This window comes from Mustela nivalis (assembly GCF_964662115.1).
Source record: "Mustela nivalis genome assembly, chromosome: 3".
In the NCBI taxonomy this organism is placed as follows: Eukaryota; Metazoa; Chordata; class Mammalia; order Carnivora; family Mustelidae; genus Mustela; species Mustela nivalis.
In genome coordinates this window covers 67,115,437-67,134,056 of record NC_139022.1, presented here as the reverse complement: position 1 = coordinate 67,134,056, position 18,620 = coordinate 67,115,437, and the positions used below count along the sequence as shown (strand labels likewise).

At 36.9% G+C, this 18,620-nt stretch overlaps 1 protein-coding gene and 1 long non-coding RNA gene across 2 annotated transcripts in view; one reads left to right on the top strand and one right to left on the bottom strand.

The window, feature by feature from the left end:
- ADGRV1 (adhesion G protein-coupled receptor V1) overlaps positions 1-18,620 on the top strand; it is a 545,909-nt gene that overhangs the window by 237,651 nt on the left and 289,638 nt on the right. Inside the window, exons 80-83 of the mRNA XM_082725840.1 lie at positions 5,583-5,767; positions 10,653-10,902; positions 11,422-11,561; positions 13,066-13,226. Coding sequence (XP_082581966.1) covers positions 5,583-5,767; positions 10,653-10,902; positions 11,422-11,561; positions 13,066-13,226 — 736 coding nt within the window. The remainder of the gene's footprint in view (positions 1-5,582; positions 5,768-10,652; positions 10,903-11,421; positions 11,562-13,065; positions 13,227-18,620) is intronic.
- LOC309862221 lies at positions 10,566-12,842 on the bottom strand. The gene is made up of 3 exons (XR_014310358.1): positions 12,657-12,842; positions 12,386-12,500; positions 10,566-10,890 (listed from the first exon to the last, which is right to left on the bottom strand). It is a non-coding gene; the product is annotated as an uncharacterized lncRNA (long non-coding RNA).

The following is an 18,620-nucleotide window of genomic DNA, read 5'->3' as shown; positions in this document are numbered from 1 at the left end:
AAGGAAAAGATTCTTATGGGTATTTATTTGAGGCTTTTTAATCAAGATATTTCTTACCAACATATTTATATGCAATATGAAAAGCCTTGAATATATACATGTGAATCTATAAATACTGTATTTTTACATGGTGACCCTTTAAATACTTAAAATGCTAACAATGGAGTTTAGATTATCATGCCTATTTTACTCCTCATGCTGTCTCTTAAAATGTGACTCCTGGAGGATAGAAAAGCAAATTATAAAGCACACTAGCAAGGAGAGGAGGCCCTGCCAAATAGCTTGTAAAAAAAAAAAAAGAGAGAGAGAGAGAGAGAAATGACTGCTATTTCATGCAGAGAAAGTTCTAGTGATAAGAATTCACTATGGGAAATATTGTTACTTAAACTTCCTAATGATGAAATGGCATAGGACAGTAACAAGTTGATTTTGGCCAAGAAGATGGAAAGAATGCACAGTGGCTACATTTTGGAAAACAAAACATTTTTTTCATATGATTTAGGGAAGATAAGGACGTTCTGCTCCTTTCCCCCCACCTGCCAATGAGTTATATAAGAGAGCTACATATTATTGGTCTAGAATCAACATTTCTTTAACAAGTGTTGTCATTGTATCTGTCATGAATAATGAAACTGAATTATTAAGAAACTCATATGGAAAAATGTAATTAACTTTTTTGAGTAACCTTTAGCAAACATGATTATTTTCAAATCATGTTATTGTTACTAAAATTTTTTTAATGTTGTGCCATATTGTCTTCTCAAATTCAATTTTTATGTGTTTGTCATTACTGAATTCTGGTTATTTGGGTAACTGACTTAATAATTTAATATATTTTATAATATATTTTATATAATGATCTATGTAATAATATATAAAGAAAACTGAAAAATTTTACTGAATAACATGAAACACTCAAGTAAATAGAAATCTTTGCCTTGTCCCACAACAGAAGGATTCAATATCATAAGGACAACAGTTTTCTGTAAATTAACCTGTAAATGCAACATAATCCCTATCAAAGCAGCTGTAAATTATTTTGGTTTTTTGTTTTATTTTTAAATTTTTATTATTTATATTTTTTAAAGATTTGTTTATTTCTTTGAAAGAGAGAGAAGGGAAGGGGCAGAGGGAGAGAGTCTTTTTTTTTTTTAAGATTTTATTTATTTATTTGACAGAGATCACAAGTAGGCAGAGGTAGACAGAGAGAGAGGGGGAAGCAGGCTCTCTGCAGAGCTGAGAGCCGGATTTGTGGCTCGAACCCAGGACTCTGGGATCATGACCTGAGCCAAGGCAGAGGCTTTAACCCACTGAGCCACCCAGTTGCCCCTTTTGTTTTATTTTTTAACCTGCCATTATTGACTTGGAAGAATATACATGAGAGAATGGACAGAAACTTTATGAAAAAGAAGAAAAATGGTAGAGACCAAACCACACTAAATATGAAAAATATATTATGAACTTACAGTGATTAAAACAAGGTGATGCTGGTGTAGTGTTTGGGATATACAACTATTGGTTGTTTATCTGATATTTAAATAGAGTCACCTGTGCTTTTACCTGGCAAGTATTCATATAGTCCATCCATACTTCATTCATATAAACCTCTAAGGTAGCCTCAAATCCAAGAGCGTAGAATAGGACTTCAAGTACTAGATTGAACTTCATTCTCTAAGGTCTTGTATTTTGAGTGACATTGTTTCATATTTGTAAGTTTTTTCCCCCTACATTCTAACTTCATAAAAATAGAATCTGCTCTCTATGTGTTTTTATATGAAGAACTTAATAAATCTTAGATATTGTTATACTCATCAGAAAGGACTACTTATTTATGTTTAGAAGAAGCAAATACTGTGCTGAAAAGAGCAACAGCTTTAAATAATTCACTCTAAAGATTTTCTGGATAAAATCCAGATGTGACCTTGGGAAAATTTTTGCTATGACCTAATATCTATCCCTTGATTTTCCTATGCATAGTACAATGAAAATCATTTAAAATTCTGTTGGTCACCTTAACAATAGTATCAGTCTCTTAAGACTGCTGGGTTTGATATACAAATTTTAGATTTCTCTGGGTTTGGGTTTCCAGGTGATTGAAACTTGTAGAACATGAATCAGAGCAGCATTGCCTCTAGTTTTGTGCTCTGGAACAATTGAATGAGCACAGGAATAATTTGTTCTATGAAAGTTTGATGGTCTCCCACCCCTAACAAAGTTCTTTTTATTTTTTCTCCTGGCAGTTTTAAAACCTTTCCCCATGCTTCATTCAGGTTTTCTACTTTTTTGTAAATCAACTTGAATAATTTGGGTGGGTTTTTGTTGTTGTTGTATTTAATATTATTTATTTATTTATTTATTTATTTATTTATTTATTTATTTTTATGAACATATAATGTATTATTAGTCTCAGCAGTACAGGTCTGTGAATCACAAGGTTTACACACTTCACAGCATTCACCATAGCTCATACCCTCCCCAATGTCCATAACCCAACCACCTTCTCCCTATCCCCATCTCCCTGATAACCCTCAAGTTTGTTTTATGAGATTAAGAGTCTCTTATGGTTTATCTCCCTCCTGATCCCATCTTGTTTCATTTATTCCTTTCCTACCCCCTAAACCCCCAGTGTTGCATCTCCACTTCCTCATATCAGGGAGATCATATGATAGTTGTCTTTCTCCAACTGACTCATTTCGCTAAACATAATACCCTCTAGTTCCATCCATGTCGTTGCAAATGGCAAGATTTCATTTCTTTTGATGGCCGCATAGTATTCCATTATATATATATGTATATACATATATATATACACTGCCTCTTCTTGATCCATTCATCTGTTGATGGACATCTATGTTCTTTCCATAATTTGGCTATTGTGGACATTGCTGCTATAAACATTCAGGTGCACGTGCCCCTTTGGATCACTACGTTTGTGTCTTTAAGGTAAATACCCAGTAGTGCAATTGCTGGGTTGTAGGGTAGCTCTATTTTCAACTTTTTGAGGAATCTCCATGCTGTTTTCCAGAGTGGCTGCACCAGCTTGCATTCCCACCAACAGTGTAGGAGGGTTCCCCTTTCTCCGCATCCTCGCCAGCATCTGTCATTTCCTGACTTGTTAATTTTAGCCATTCTGACTGGTGTGAGGTGGTATCTCATTGTGGTTTTGATTTGTATTTCAGTTTGGGTGTTTTTTTTATTGTTGTTTATGTAAAATGGCCTTTTACCGTCAGAATATTTCATCCTATACTTTTTAATACCAGTTTTTTTTCAAGAATTAATTTTTACATTTGGTATGTTTTATAATCATACTAATAATGATTGACACTTATCTCGATTTTTTCTTTTCTGGTTTTGTATTTCATGCTTGCAATAATTTTGACTGACTTGACAACTAACTGTCTCAGTCTGTGTTTTTAGTTTAGGACAAGCAAGTTGAGGGAGTGTCTTGAGTCCCAGCAGGGAGGCTGTAACATGTGCCTCCTGGACTTCACCATTCACCATGTTCATGACTTCAGACAAGTTAGGCATCTTCTTTTTGCCTCAGTTTCCTTGTCTGGAAATAAAACAAAGGAATAGTAGCACCTCTTTGGTAGGATTATTGAGAACACCAGAGAAGTTAGGATAACATGCTGAAATCAGGACCCATACAAACCAGGAGTTATATAGATGGCCTTTTTGCTTTATTTTTTGTGTGTTTTACTAAAGGAAACTTTGTGTTTCCCTTAAATATGAATGGAAGGTTGGGTGGCTCTAAAAACCTTAGATGACAGCTTTTTATTCTTAAAACTGTATGTTTCGCTCTGTTGACGTCTGGTATCTCATTTACAAAAAAGTCTGATGTCAGAATGAATTTTTGTTTCTCAGATACTAATTTTTCTTTTTCTATATGGTTTCTGGTAGGATTTTTTTTTTTAAAACACTTGAAATAATGTTTAAAAATCACCCAGATGCATCTGGTGGTGTTTCTTTTTTGAGTATAAAGCAAGCTCTGCATTTTTAGACATGACTGTTTCTTTAGCTTATCAAGGAACTGTGGCCTTTCTCTCTCTCTCTCTCTCTTTTTGCTTCTACCAGCCCTGTTATATGCTTGTTGTATTTTATAGATTTGTTTTATTTATCTGTTATATTTTCTCTGAGTTCTGGGAGCATTTCCTGAGCTTTTTTTTTTTTTTTTTTCATTTAACATTTCAGTTTGATTGTTTTGGGAATCTATGGGCTGTTCCCTTTCTCTGTTGTAGCTTTTATTTGCTAAATTTTTACTTTGTTAACTTTTTACTTTGTTTCATTGCCATGTAAGTAAATAAATTTACTTTGTATCTTTTGCCATCTTTTCTTTAGGCAGTATTCTCCATTCTTCCTTACTATCTTATAGAAGGATATTCTTTTAGATCTTGAGTTCAGCTATTAGCTTGGCACTGTGTAAATTGCAAAGCTTTAAATATAATATGGAGAATATAGGCAACTTCCTCAATGAGCTCAACTGGTAGGAACAACAGACAAATCATTTCAGTGTTGTCAAAGATTCATTAATAAAGGTATGTGTAAGTTACAAAGAGAGATTATGTATATTGGCAAGTGGGTACAGTATATAAATCACAGAGGAAGTGATGACTAATTTGGATTTTGAAGGATTTATAGGGACATCTCAGGTATAGAAGAATAGTGGGATAACAAATCAATGGCTTTGCACCCATGCTTAGTCAGACAATAAAGATGTGGTCCCTGTCATTCTAGCAAGGAAAAACAAAATAAATCATGAAGGCCATTTTCCTCTTACTCTTCTTGTCCTGCAAACACAAATAATCTAGTTCTTTAAGGTAGGAAGGCTCATACTTCCAGATAAAGACAAGAGTACCGGGAGCAGCCGGCTACTCTTGGTTAGAAAAGGATTTTTTCATTTGATGATTAGACATGTAGTGGTAGATTGTGGCTTCTGTTCCTGGAAAGCCAGGTAAACAAGAATAATCTTTCTTCTATTGTTGGCGAATATTCTTGTATTTACTTCCTAAGTTGTAGAACAAAAGAGAAAGAATTTTTGGGATAGATATAAAAGTGAGATTACTTTTAATTCATGATGTTAATTATTGTAGTTAAAAATAAGTGATCCAAGAAACCTGGGGTTTTATCCAGTTATTAAATAAAAATTATTTTGCTGGTCATGACTCTTCTTTATAAATGATTATGCTTTTTTTAAAGTGGAAGTGTGGGACACCTGGGTGGCTCAGAGGGTTAAAGCCTCTGTCTTCAGCTCAGGTCATGATCCCGGGGTCCTGGGATCGAGCCCCGCATTGGGCTCTCTGCTCGGCAGGGAGACTGCTTCCTTCCCTCCACCCCCCTGCTTGCTTGTGATCTATGTCTGTCAAATAAATAAATAAAATCTTTTAAAAAAATAAAATAAATAAAATAAAGTGGAAGTGTACTTGAAATATAATTTTGATGCTGATTTTTCTTAAATTCATCAAGATTTCTTCTTTATTTTGGTAATTTTAATAACTGTTCATAAAGAACATGTACTGTACCATATGTACCATTAAACAGTTTTATTTTTGAAGATATTTGTTTATACTGATTTTTTTTTCTAGATATCTATTGAAGGAAAAAGCCAAGCATTCAGTATTGAAAATCGAAATCTTTTTTATGAGATTCTCTGTGCTCTTATTAACCCAAAGCGTAAAGACACTAGGGGATTCAGTCACTTCACTGAAGTGACAGAGAATTTTGCCTTTTCTCTGCTGACTGATGTTACCTGTGGCTCTCCTGGTGAAAAGTAAGTGTATTTTAATAATAGTACCCTATGTGTATTCCGTAACAGTTTGCGAAGTAATATGCAGTGCAAATTAACACTTAGATGTTGTAACTCAGGATTATATAGTCAATGAATAGTATCTTTTTTTTTTTAAGATTTTATTTATTCATTCATGTGAGGGGAGGGGCAGAGCAGTAGGGACGGAGAGACTGCTCTGCACTCAGAGCCCCATGTGAGGCCGGATCCTAAGACCCTGAGATCAAGACCTGAGCCAAACCAAGAGTCAGATGTGCCACTTACTGAGCCACCCAGAAGCCCTAATGCATTGTATCTAAGGGGTAAACGAAATTTTTTTTTGAAGAAAACATGGTAACTCTGTCAAGAAAAATGAATTTATACTGTCAACAATACATTCCCCTTTTTTGAAGGGCCTCTTAGGAATTAAAAAAAAGGATTGCTTACTCTCATGATAATAGATGATACATTCTTTTTTTTTTTTTTTTAGATGATACATTCTTAATAGGAAAAAAAAAGGAAGATGATTTCAACTTTTAGGCATGTTTTGATATGCTGTTGCAGTGGAGTTATAGTTCAGTTTCATCTATTGGGAAGCAGCTCTCCCAGTGTTGTTGAATGTCGGAGCAGTTTTTTCATAGTTAGAGTTTCATGGCAGAGAGCAAGCAAGAGGAAAAGGAAAAAATAAAATGTATTTGCATTCATTATCAACTCTATAATTAATTTTGTAACTGTTAGTATTCTTCAGAAGTCATGGTATTTTAAATTGCATTCAGAAGGTAAATTGAATCACTGTAGTACAAAGACCTAAATATTTTTCACTTCTATTTGAGTTAACATAAAAATGGCTGATAATAGAAGTTGGTTAAAAACTGAGATTTCCTTCCAATTCTCAGAGAGTAATACATATTATTTAAAAAACAGTGACTATTGGGGCACCTCCGTGGCTCAGTGGGTTAAGCCGCTTCCTTCAGCTCAGGTCATGATCTCAGGGTCCTGGGATCGAGTCCCGCATCGGGCTCTCTGCTTGGCAGGGAGCCTGCTTCCTTCTCTCTCTCTCTGCCTGCCTCTCCATCTACTTGTGATTTCTCTCTGTCAAAAAAAAAAAAAACAAACAAACAAAAAAAAAAACAAAACAGTGACTATTGGGGCACCTGGGTGGCTCAGTCAGTTAAGCAAGTGACTCCGTTTGGACTCAGGTCATGAGCTCATGGGTCCTGACATTGAGCCCTGCCTACTTCAGTCCCCGAGGGCTCAGCAATGAGTCTGCTTGAGATTCTCTCCCTCTGCCCCTTCCACACCCATGCACGCACGTGCTTTCTCTCTCTAAAATAAGTAAATCTTTTTTAAAAAAGTAATGACTATTAGAGCACCTGGGTGGCTCAGTGGGTTAAAGCCTCTGCCTTTGGCTCAGGTCATGATCCCAGGGTCCTGGGATCGAGCCCAAAACATCGGGCTCTCTGCTCAGTGGGGAGCCTGCTTCCTGCCGCCCCCCCCGCCCCACCTGCCTCTCTGCCTACTTGTTATCTCTGTCTGTCAAATAAATAAATAAAATCTTAAAAAAAAGTAATGACTATTATTTAATGGGACATGTCTGATTAACAGTGCTTATATAAATCTTAAAACATTTATTATTTATTTGCTGATGAAGGCTGTCACCAGCACTTATTAAGTCACATTGAAATTCAGGGATATTTTGAAAACTATGTTTAAAAAATCTGACATAAGAGAAAAAAATTGAAATATTAAAAAAATAAAAATCTGGTGTAATAATTTAAGTCACCTATTTAGGGCCTTTTATGACCTTTAACAGGTTAATTAAAATATCTGTTGTACATGTAAAACTTTTAACTTTAGTTCTTAGATCACAAGATACATGAAGTTTAAAGAGAGTGTCAATCCAGACATAAAAGACTTATAAGAGAGATCAAGGAACAAACGAAGAATAGATATTAACTGTACCTCTGCTCTAGTCCTGATGTTATATAAGATTGAACAATATGAAGTTGACTTTTTTTGTAGGTAAAATAGTATACACTATACTGGAAATTTCATATGGCTCAACATAATCCTCACTAAAAATTATACATATTTTATTCTTATAAAAGATCATTTTAAGCAGCTGGTCAAAGGTAGGGATAGAGCTTTTACTATTCCTATCTGCAGATACAGATAGAGCTTGTCAAGGGTCACACAATTAGTTTTGGTGAGACTTCAATTCCAGGGCTGTCTGCCTCCACATCTCCTGCTGAGCATTATGCCTTGTGGTCAGAAGGGACTATAACCACTTGCTTTGTAACAGAATCTTTACTTCCAGCCCTGTGGCTATGAAGTGCCTCGAGCCTTTCATCCCAGGTTAGAGCCGGGGTATGAGGTGAGGTTAAGGTACAAAACCAGCATCATTTTACACTGTACTCTTAACACTGATGAGTGAGCCCTGAGTAGTAATGTTTTCTTAATGGGGTACGTCAGCAAAGCTCTTCATGCCCTTTTAGGAGGCCCCTTCTCCATCCCTCACAACTAGTGCTAAATGTTTGTCTGAGATCAGTGACCAGCAGTTTGGCTACTCAGTGCCTTTTATACGTATCTCCAGTGTCTTTAAAACCTCTGAAATGCATAATTTCTTTACTTGCAAAAAGAGGCCACAGTGTGTGTGTGAAAAATGTCCTTCATTGTTTTTCTCTCTTGAATGGGGTTCGGTTATGTTGTCCAATGAAGTCAAATAGTTTATAGATTTATAATTCCCCATAGTCTCAATCCTTTCTTTTTCTTTTTCTATATTTGCATAGATCACTAGAATATTGAGGTTGTTTTAGATGTGAACCATCTACCCTGCTGTGAATGTTGGTTTTCATATTTGTGTCCTCCGAGTCATAGGAGAATTCAAAAGAGTATAAGAAGCACAAAAAGAGTTACCTTTTCCGCCTTATTGCCTAATAAACTCCCAGACCTGAAATGGTATCTGGCATGTGATAGATTTTCAGTAGTTATGGTATAATGAGTGAATAGAATAAGTAAATGGATCAGTATGTTTCTTCCATGTGTTTCCTCTCTATAGACTTCCCTTTCCTTCTGAGTTGTCCAGAAGGAATTGGCAGCAGCCAAGAATAGTGTGGTGTGTTTGGGGAGACCATCAGCCTTTAAAGATTGAACATAGCATAAGCCAGGCAGCATTCGTAGGTGTGCGAGAGAATCAGACTCGGGATTTTAGAGATACCATGTTGAGGACAGTATTAAAGTTTAAAGAATAGAATAAATTAAGAGATAGGGAGACTACACAAGGAATAACTGTTCAGGTAACAGGGCTGAAACTGAGATAGGAACGTGGGGAGGATGGTAGCTTGAAAACAGTTAAGTGGTAGAATTCTCATAGAGGTGACAAACGTGGAGAAGAAGAGAGTGCTCAATACTAGTTTGTTTGTTTTTACTTTAAAAACTAAAGTTGGAGGCCATTCTGATATGTGTTATTTATATATCACCTTAAGCAGTAGTCAGGAGCAGCTGCTGATAGTGAAAGATTTGGGAATTGAGCAGGGATGTTGAGGAGGTTGATGACATCTGGAACAATTACTTGGAAGCCAAGTAAAAACAGTGTCAAGAGGCACTGAGGGCACAGCTGTAGCTGGTCACTGGATCAGTAGTGGTCCAGTCCACATATGCATGTGGGGTTCTCCCACTCACTTCAGCCAGGATGTAAAGCACATTGTGGGCTGAACACAGTGAGTATAGTAGAAGGCATGGACACAGGAAGTGACAGGGTCAGGGAGAGTATAGTCATTTGCCAGGGAGAGGGCCAGGAATCTGGCCTGCTGTTGTCAGGGCTGGGTAGACCCGTGGAAGATGATGATGATGATGATGATGATTTTTAGAGAGAGGATTTAACTAGAGGAAAAAGCCCTTCCCCTTTCCTTTTCTTCCTCAGATTTTCCATTTAAAATTTTCTGCTCCATTTCCCAGGTTAGGGATTTTGACAAGATATCATTTAGATCCACGATTCGATTTCAATACTCTCTGTCTACTGTGACCCATATAAGTTTTAACATCTAATGTATAATTTTCACCCTAACATCCTAATATTCTTCAAATGTTTCCAGGCAGATTTCAGATCTGATTTATTTTTGTATGTCTTCATTGTTCATAAACATGATGGGTCCAAGACAAGGTTTATTAGGTCCCTTGGGGGACTGGTTAAAAAACAAGACTCGGTAGAGCCCCCCGCCTCCTCTCCAGGCAAGGATTCTGATTTAGTCAGCCTGGGGTGTGATCTAGAAATCTGTATTTTTAAACACACTTCTAAGTGATTTCAACACACACTGAGGTTTGGAAGCGCTTTCAGTGAGTATAGGATCTTATACCTACAGTGTTTAAAACGGCATTGTTGAAAGGGCGAAGATCCCAGCTCCAGGCTATTTCTCTTACCAATCACATGATTTGATTCGAAATGCTCTGACAGATTAGAAGGAGATGAGGTAAACTCTTGATGAAAACATGCTCTAGGCATATAAGGTGGTATTTCTTAAAGCAGAGGTTTCAGTTTAATGGTATGCTCTTTTCTCAATCTGTTCTACCAATGCTGATGTAACTAACACACAAAAAAGTACATTTTATAGCCACAGATTGTATCTGATATCTGTGAAACAGCTTTCTAAAACCCATGTTTTAGATTACTAGGGGGTATCAGGCAAAAGGATGCACAAAGTGCTGTGCAAGAAATCACTACAGTTAGCCACAAAGGCACTAAAAGGGCATCGTCCTTACTGCCTCTGGGCTGGTAATGTCATAGCTACGCATAAAGAACAGGGCCCCTGTGTAATGCATTTTAATAAGTATAAGTGGCTATGTGTATATAAATGCATGCCATGTTAGCAGAGCCTTTGCTTTTCTGTTACAGAAGCAAAACCATCTTGGACAGTTGCCCATATTTGTCCATCCTGGCTCTTCACTGGTATCCTCAGCAAATCAATGGGCACAAGTTTGAAGGAAAAGAAGGTGATTATATTCGAGTTCCAGAGAGGTTATTGGAGGTTCCCGATGCAGAAGTAATGGCTGGAAAAAGTACATGTGAATTAGTCCAGTTTACAGAGTATAGCAGCCAGCAGTGGTTTATAACTGGAAACAATCTTCATGCCCTGAAAAATAAGGTAATGTATCATTTAAAAAATTATGTGGTTGGAATCAGATTTTTCCTTAGCAGACACACTCTTCAGAATGCATTCACTTGATCAGATTTGTGGTAAGGACTACACATGGTGAGCTAATTATGAAATATATCCCTTTACGAACTCTTTGTAGAATGTGTAGTCTCAAATAGAGTTGGAAATACTTCCCTCATGTTTTATTGAGTAAAATATATACAGTGGGGAAAGTGAAAAATGTAGCCTTCACTAATAGGATATCGTATTATATTCTTCACTCATGATGAAGTCAGACATTTAAAGTGAGCATTGTCAGCTGAAGGCCACTCAGGAACTGAAAAGGAAGTAGAATGTTTGCAATGAAAAACCAATCAGATTCCCTGCATTCATAAGTCAGCTAATTACTTAAATAGTGGCCTTAACCAAGTGACTAGAGTAACTAGGAAAATGAATCAAAGTTCAGAATTCAGTCATGATGCTTATTTTAAAATACCATCCCTTTCTCTGTTCTTTGTGGCACGGCAGGTACTGTCTTTGAGTGTGAAAGGTCTGACTTCACAACCCCTGACGGACCACAATGAGGTTCTCTACAGGATTTATGCTGCCGAACCTAGGATTATCCCCCAGACATCTCTGTGTCTCCTTTGGAATCAGGCTGCTGCAAGGTACTGAATAATTCTTTAAAAATTCTTTAAATTCGCTCCTTCCCTGTTCTATTAAAATGGAGTCCAATTTCTGTAGTGAACATAGAGGGTGACCTGAAGTGAGACTTTGGAGTGGAGAAGCATCTCTGCCATAGAAACGACAAAACAGTGAAGGAAGTGGTCTAGTTTTGCCCAGGTAACAAGTACAGCCCAACAGCTAACTATGTGTTTAACACACTGTTTACTTCTTTATTATTACCACTTCCTTGGGACCCAGTGTGACTTCTGCTCAATTCACATGACCTTTCTGTGGTTATTGGTTAATTTACTGGTCAGGAAAGGAAATTTTCTTTGCCCCTTCCATCGGGCTTATGGTTCTGGATCCGATGCTCTGTGTTTAGAGGGATTAGCAGGGATTTATAATTCTAGTCCACATATGGCTTGGGGTATATTTGGAATTAAGCCACACACAGGAATGGGAAGAAGAGAATAATTCTTCTGTAGAATCTCCTTGGACTAATCCGTCCTCAAGTTTCTGAGTCATTCCATTACCCAGAACTTAGTCAACGCGGGAGGATCAAGCTTTGCTGACCCAGAGGGTTTAGATCCAAATTGGTCACATGGTTCTGTTCATTTCTGACTTTCAGCTGCACAGACTGAAATTTTAAATGCCTTTAACAGCTTTGTTGGGTAACCAACTGTCCTCCAAACTGCAGAATTCTGGTTAGTCTTTTTCTTTGTGAAAAAATAATTTTCAGTTAAAATTTCAAATGCCTGGTGACGGATCTTAAACTTAATATACAGATACTGTGCCATCCTAATAACTCCTAATGAATGTTTCAAACCTGCATCTGCAGCTGGGATTAAGTTTTATGTCCTTAGAAAAGTCAAGGATCCAAGAGGACCAAAGCAGTGGTCCCTGTGGAGCGTTCAGAGGCTTGGCACGGGACACTACATTTGCTGTAATCACGACAAAGATTTTGTGTTAGTATCCCGATCTTATAGCAGAAACATTTGAAAGAACCCTGGAAAGATTTTAGGTAATGTAACTGGCTTCAAAGTGGGGGGGGGGGGGAGATTAAGAAGGAAACATGGAAAATCTTTTAAGGAACTTACGTGGTTCAAAATACAAGGAATGGTGAAATGAGGAGGTGTGGAGAGTGCGCATGTCCATCTCCTGGGGTTTTCCAGTGCAAGGGAGGCGTGCCTTGTGATGAAAACCTGGGGTGTATTGCTTCAGATTAGGCAGGAGCATGGCTCTGTTGGGAGAACCAGCTTCTCTGGTGTCAGGAATGTGTTTGCGGGTTCAGTGGTGTTGAGGCTGCTTCTTAAGGCATCTTGCTGGACTTGTTGTATCATGTCTAGGACAAGATGTTCCCTCCAGTGTTTTTTCTTGAAAATTGGTCTGCTTAATGCTTGAGTAAAGAACACTAAGTTCACAAAGTTATTTTTACTTGAAAAGCCATCTCAAATACCTTATGTGTTGATAAAAGAGCCGTTAGTGACCATTATGTTTTTGCCCTAGCTGGTTGTCTGACAGTCAGTTTTGCAAAGTGGTTGAGGACACTTCAGACTATGTGGAATGTGCCTGTTCATACATGTCTGTGTATGCAGTCTACGCCCAGACCGACAACTTGTCTTCATACAATGAAGCTTTTTTCTCTTCTGGATTTATATGTGTCTCAGGTTAGTCTCAGGTATTTTTGATTCAATAATTCTGAATATTTGTAAGAATGAAAGTCAGTTTTCCCGTGTTTGCAAGATGCAAACATACTGTAATTCATCCGTACTAGGAGAAAATAAACTTTCCCATTGTCTTATTCATTACCTCATACAATGGATGTTTATAGAAGGCCAGATGTGTGCTGATATAATGAATAATGAGGATATAATAAGGGATACAGTGTAATTCTATAATAAGGTATAATAAAGAACAAGATAGTTCCAACTCATAAGGAATATAATAGGTAGTGTGAGACAGAAGCTAGATAACAGAGAAGGATGAGTTCTTAGTGTGATGACATAGAGGGCAGATACTCCAATAGAATGTCAGGGTTGTCTGAGATAATATATACAAAGCATTTTGTATTTTCATTTAAAAAACCAAACATACAACCTCAGAGTTCTAAATACACTCAACCACTGTGTTCAAAAATAAATTTGTCTTTCATCTTCTACATGAAAGCCCCATTTCTGGCAAGAATAGGAGCCTCAGTTGTATTAACATATGAGAAATTATTTACCTACACCTTAATTTTTGAGAACTGTAGGACTGTTCTCATTTGCTGTATTGATTATGTAGGTAGGACTCTTAGAGTTCCTTCAACTATATTTCTGTTCCCTTTTCTCACTCATTCCATGCTCCAAGTCATCCTTTACAGTCCCATGCTGCTTCTAGGAACAATGTCCTATACAGAGAACTGCATACAGGGTAACTCTGAAGCTAGATTGCCTGGATTCAATTCCTCATTCTGCTGGTGGCTTGGGCAAATTACTTATTTTCTCTATACCTTAGTTTCTCCATCCATAATAAATGATTTTAAATTGTATTACTGTAACAGGATGGTAAACATACTAACTCAGACATTTCGATATCCAACTTTAATAATGTTTTGTCTGTAAATGTAATTATCACTGCATTTGAGTCTTTTTTATTTGATGTGCAAACAATCCCTTTAATAATCTTTATTATGAAACTTTGTGGAGGTAGACACAAATAATTAATTATTATTCTTTGTCCTGGTTATTTAAAATCTTTCCACTATAATTTCATTTTATAAGATTTTACATTTCCCTTAATTTATCTTAATTTTAAACCTAATAGATTCAATAGCAAAAGTTAATAATTTCTCCTTCTTATTAACATCTTTTATAAGGATAACATTTCTTGCTTGATAGATTCTTCTAGGTCCATGTAGTTCCCAAATGAGATGGAGACATCCTATTTTATTTCAATGCTAATATATTTACAGAAATTTCATAGATATAAAATAAAGCCAAAAGATAAAATGCTGCAGTAAAATCTAGATGAGATTTTATATATTCCTATTGAGACGTAAAACCAAGTACTGCTACCATGACCCACAGAAATCCCTTGCTTGATCTAAATATTGAACATCAGAGTTTTAAAAAACTGAAGAGAGAATGTTATCTTGATTTCCGTATTTCCTGGAAGAATTGTTAACTAATATATCTTTTTTTTGCAAAATGAACACTTACATGTCAGTTTCTGCTTTTCTTCCATTAACTTAGAGTCATATTTGAAATTACTGGGTTTATTCCTCTCTGTCCATGACATAATGTAGTGATTATTGCATGTTCTGTAGATCAGTAGGAGATACAAAGACAGCTTGTGTTAGTGTCTCAGTGTCATGGGAGGGTAACTGTCCAGTCCTCTGATGGGCCCCAGGAAATAGACATGAGAATTTTATGTATCTTACATACACATTTCATTCATTCATTCATTCATTTCAGTGTGGGGCTTGAGCTCACGACTCTGAGACCAAGAGCTGCATGCTCCACTCACTGAGCCAGCCAGGTGCCCCTTCCACACACATTTTATAATTATGTCAGACCACACCAAATACCCATCTTTATTTGGAAGCAGTCTGACCAGCTCTTTTCATGAAACGTGGTGACATATAATTAGACAGGAAGTAAATCTTTTTATTTAAGTCAGGATAGATCACAGTGTGTACCTGCTCCGGTTCTAGTTTACAGGTCTGGTTCCTACACTAGAATAGAACCACTGAAATGATCAGAGTGTGTGAAATGGGTGTACAAGGGCAAGGAGCTTAGTAATTCTCAGCTTAGAAAGATGAAGGATGGGGATATATACCTGTGGCTTTTAAAACTGTCAACCAGTTTACCAAATACCAAGAAATTAAGCAAAGGTTATCTTTTGAAGCTAAAAAGATATAAAAGGACAAGTGAATCAAAGCCGCCCACTTAGTGTAACACCATGAAACTCACTTTCAGAGGGGGCTTGGAAGAAATACAGCTTAAAAGAACTTTAGATCATAATGCCATAATACCATAATTTTATAGTGTAATTATTAAGGATCCTGAGTGTGGTTTGAGGTACACAGGACTATCTGGAGGAAGCCTACGTTGCTTCCTGTAACTGTTAATGTACAAATATAGGCTATGGAGTCAGAATTATTGTGATTTTTGACTTTTGCCTTTCACAATTCCTATGGCCTTAATCCATTTCAGTTTTAATATCAATATGAGAACTAGGTCTTATGTGATGCTCTTATGGCTGAGTCTCCTATGTGTGGAGGACTTTCTTTTCTTTTTTTTTTTTTTTTTTAGATTTTATTTATTTGACAGACAGCGATCACATACTTGTGAGGGGCAGGCAGAGAAAGAGGAGGAAGCAGGCTCCCTGAGGAGCAGAGAGCCCGATGCGGGGCTCGATCCCAGAACCCTGGGATCATGACCTGATCGGAAGGCAGAGGCTTTAACCCACTGAGCCACCCAGGCACCCCTGTGTGGAGGACTTTTAAGCTGAGATTAGAGATGGACCAGAGACCTTACATTTATATCATCTGTTCTTTTTTTTTTTTCTCTCATGGTAAAGAGATCATTAACACGTTAGTCAAAGTAAAACCTTCCCTTTTAAATGGCTAATGGCTTTATTTACTTGACAGATTACTAAGTGTATACATGTCAACCCAATGTCAGTTTCACAGTTAAGTAACAGAAAAATAACCGTCCATAAATTGCTAATAATAAGACTTACAGGATAAATAAATCAAGATAATCTAAAGTCCTCTGAGGCATGCTTATTCTTTTGTCCAAGATTTATTACATGACAAAACTATTTTAGTTATGTCTTTTATGTTTTACAAGCTGAGATTCTGATAGTTTTTCCAGAAAAAAAAAGTTTTTTACCAGATGCCACCCATTCATTTCAAATTATTTTTTAAAGTAAGAGATTCTTCCAAAATTTTGTGTTACATTCTTCCAAAAATATCAAGTTTATATTCACTGTAATCATTGTCCTAAAATAGCCATTGTGATTATAGGGAAAGGTATATCAAAACAGATTCATTCTATCAAATGGGAAAGTAGTTTATTAACATGAAGAATAGAAAAAAAGTATTATTAGATTTAAAAAAAAATCCATTTGAAGAGATAACTGTGGATAGTAGATCAGAGAGATTAGTTTTAATTCTGACATGGCATAAAAACATTGGGTTGCTCTGTACATGGGGTATATTACTTAGGATGAAGTTGGCTGCAAGTAATAGAAGACAACTCACATTTCTTAAATAAACAAATTTAGTTCAAGGTTGATTAATTCAGTACCTCAGTGGTGTCCTCAGGAGCCCACCCCATTCTCATTTTTCTGCCTTGCTTTCCTCAAAGATTTTGTTTTCTCGGTCTTGTCCCTAAATGGTCTTGAACTGGTTGCAGCTCTCAGCATCACACAACAACATCTAGGCTTGCCAAAGGAAAGGCACTTATTTGGATCATGTTTTAAGAATGATGACAACTTTCCTGAAAACCACCCAGAATGTTTTCTTGCACATCTCTTTGCCCAGAATTATGTCCTCTGAACTTTCATAAACCAGTCTGTGTCTGGGAGAGGATACAGCTAGAAATATAGACACAGCCGTGGGTAGAGCAGCAAGTACTACCTTCTTGAACATTGTGTGCCCATTGCTCAACAGAGCCACAGGTGTATGGTAGTTTCTCAATACCTACTTGTTAAATTAATAAATGAATATATGTTGTTGATCTGACATCTTCCAATAAGATGTTCTTGTGACAATGTAAGTCAAAGTTGTACTTTGGGTGATCTCAATTTAGCATTTTTTTTAAGTTTTTTTTTTTATTTATTTGACAGAAGAGAGAGAGAGATCACAAGTAGGCAGAGAGGCAGGCAGAGAGAAATGGGGGAAGCAGGTTCCCTGCTGAGCAGAGACCTGGATGTGGGGCTCAGTCCCAGGACCCTGAGATCATGACCTGAGCTGAAAGCAGAGGCTTAAAACCCATTGAGCCATCCAGGCGCCCCATCAATTTAGCATTTTTTTTAAAAGATTTATTTATTTGAAAGAGATCACAAGTAGGCAGAGAGGCAGGCAGAAAGAGAGGAGGAAGCAGGCTCCCTGCTGAGCAGAGAGCCCGATGCAGGGCTTGATCCCAGGACCCTGAGATCATGGCCTGAGCTGAAGACAGAGGCTTAACCCACTGAGCCACCCAGGTGCCCTCATTTTAGCATTTTTAATAAAAATTATCCTGAAATATGAAAAGAGTATGAAAAAGCATACTCTTTTTTTGGCCTTCACTCAGGACAGTTTAGCGTAGCAATAGATCTTGCTGTGATTATTGAAATGTTGTGCCCTGTCCAGTATGGTACCCACCAGCCACATCTGGCTACTGAGCATTTGAAATATGACTGGAACAAGTAAGGGACTGAATTTTTCATTCTATTTAATTTTAATTAATTAAAATGTAGATAGCCATGTGTGGTTCTCAGGGTTAACACTCTTGATTTTCTGGAGGCTAGCCCTCTGGCAACCTCATCCCTTGGGGAGAAATCCTTTCCCCCAGACCTTATGTTCTGTAAGGTGATTCATACTGACGTTTGTTCAACAGAGAAAACTTTTCAGGCTTGACAATTTTTTTTTTCCGCCTTTAGTTTATTAGTAGCAGTAACCAGGTGGCACCATCCTAAGAGGAGAGGTACAGAAATCTGGTAATCAATAGAGATGAACAAGAAAAAAGCAAAACAAAGTAACAATTACAGCTAGCATTAGATGGAAAAATAGAAAAATAACAACATAATAACTGATTTAATAATGTGTAATGAACATTTGGTTTGATTCAGATTTATCTGCAGAGAAGACAGAGATAGATACATAGCTAGATACAAAAGTTATGAACATTTTTCAAAGATTTCATGGCAAAAAGTCTTAATATTTGGCTGGTGGAGGGATAAACCAGTAATTTGGAAAATGTATCCTATTCTTAAGGGATGCTGATAGATAATTTTGCTGGATATGCATATTCATATACAAGCATCACCTGTGTTTATACTCATGCAAACATATAAATACTGTGTAGATAGAT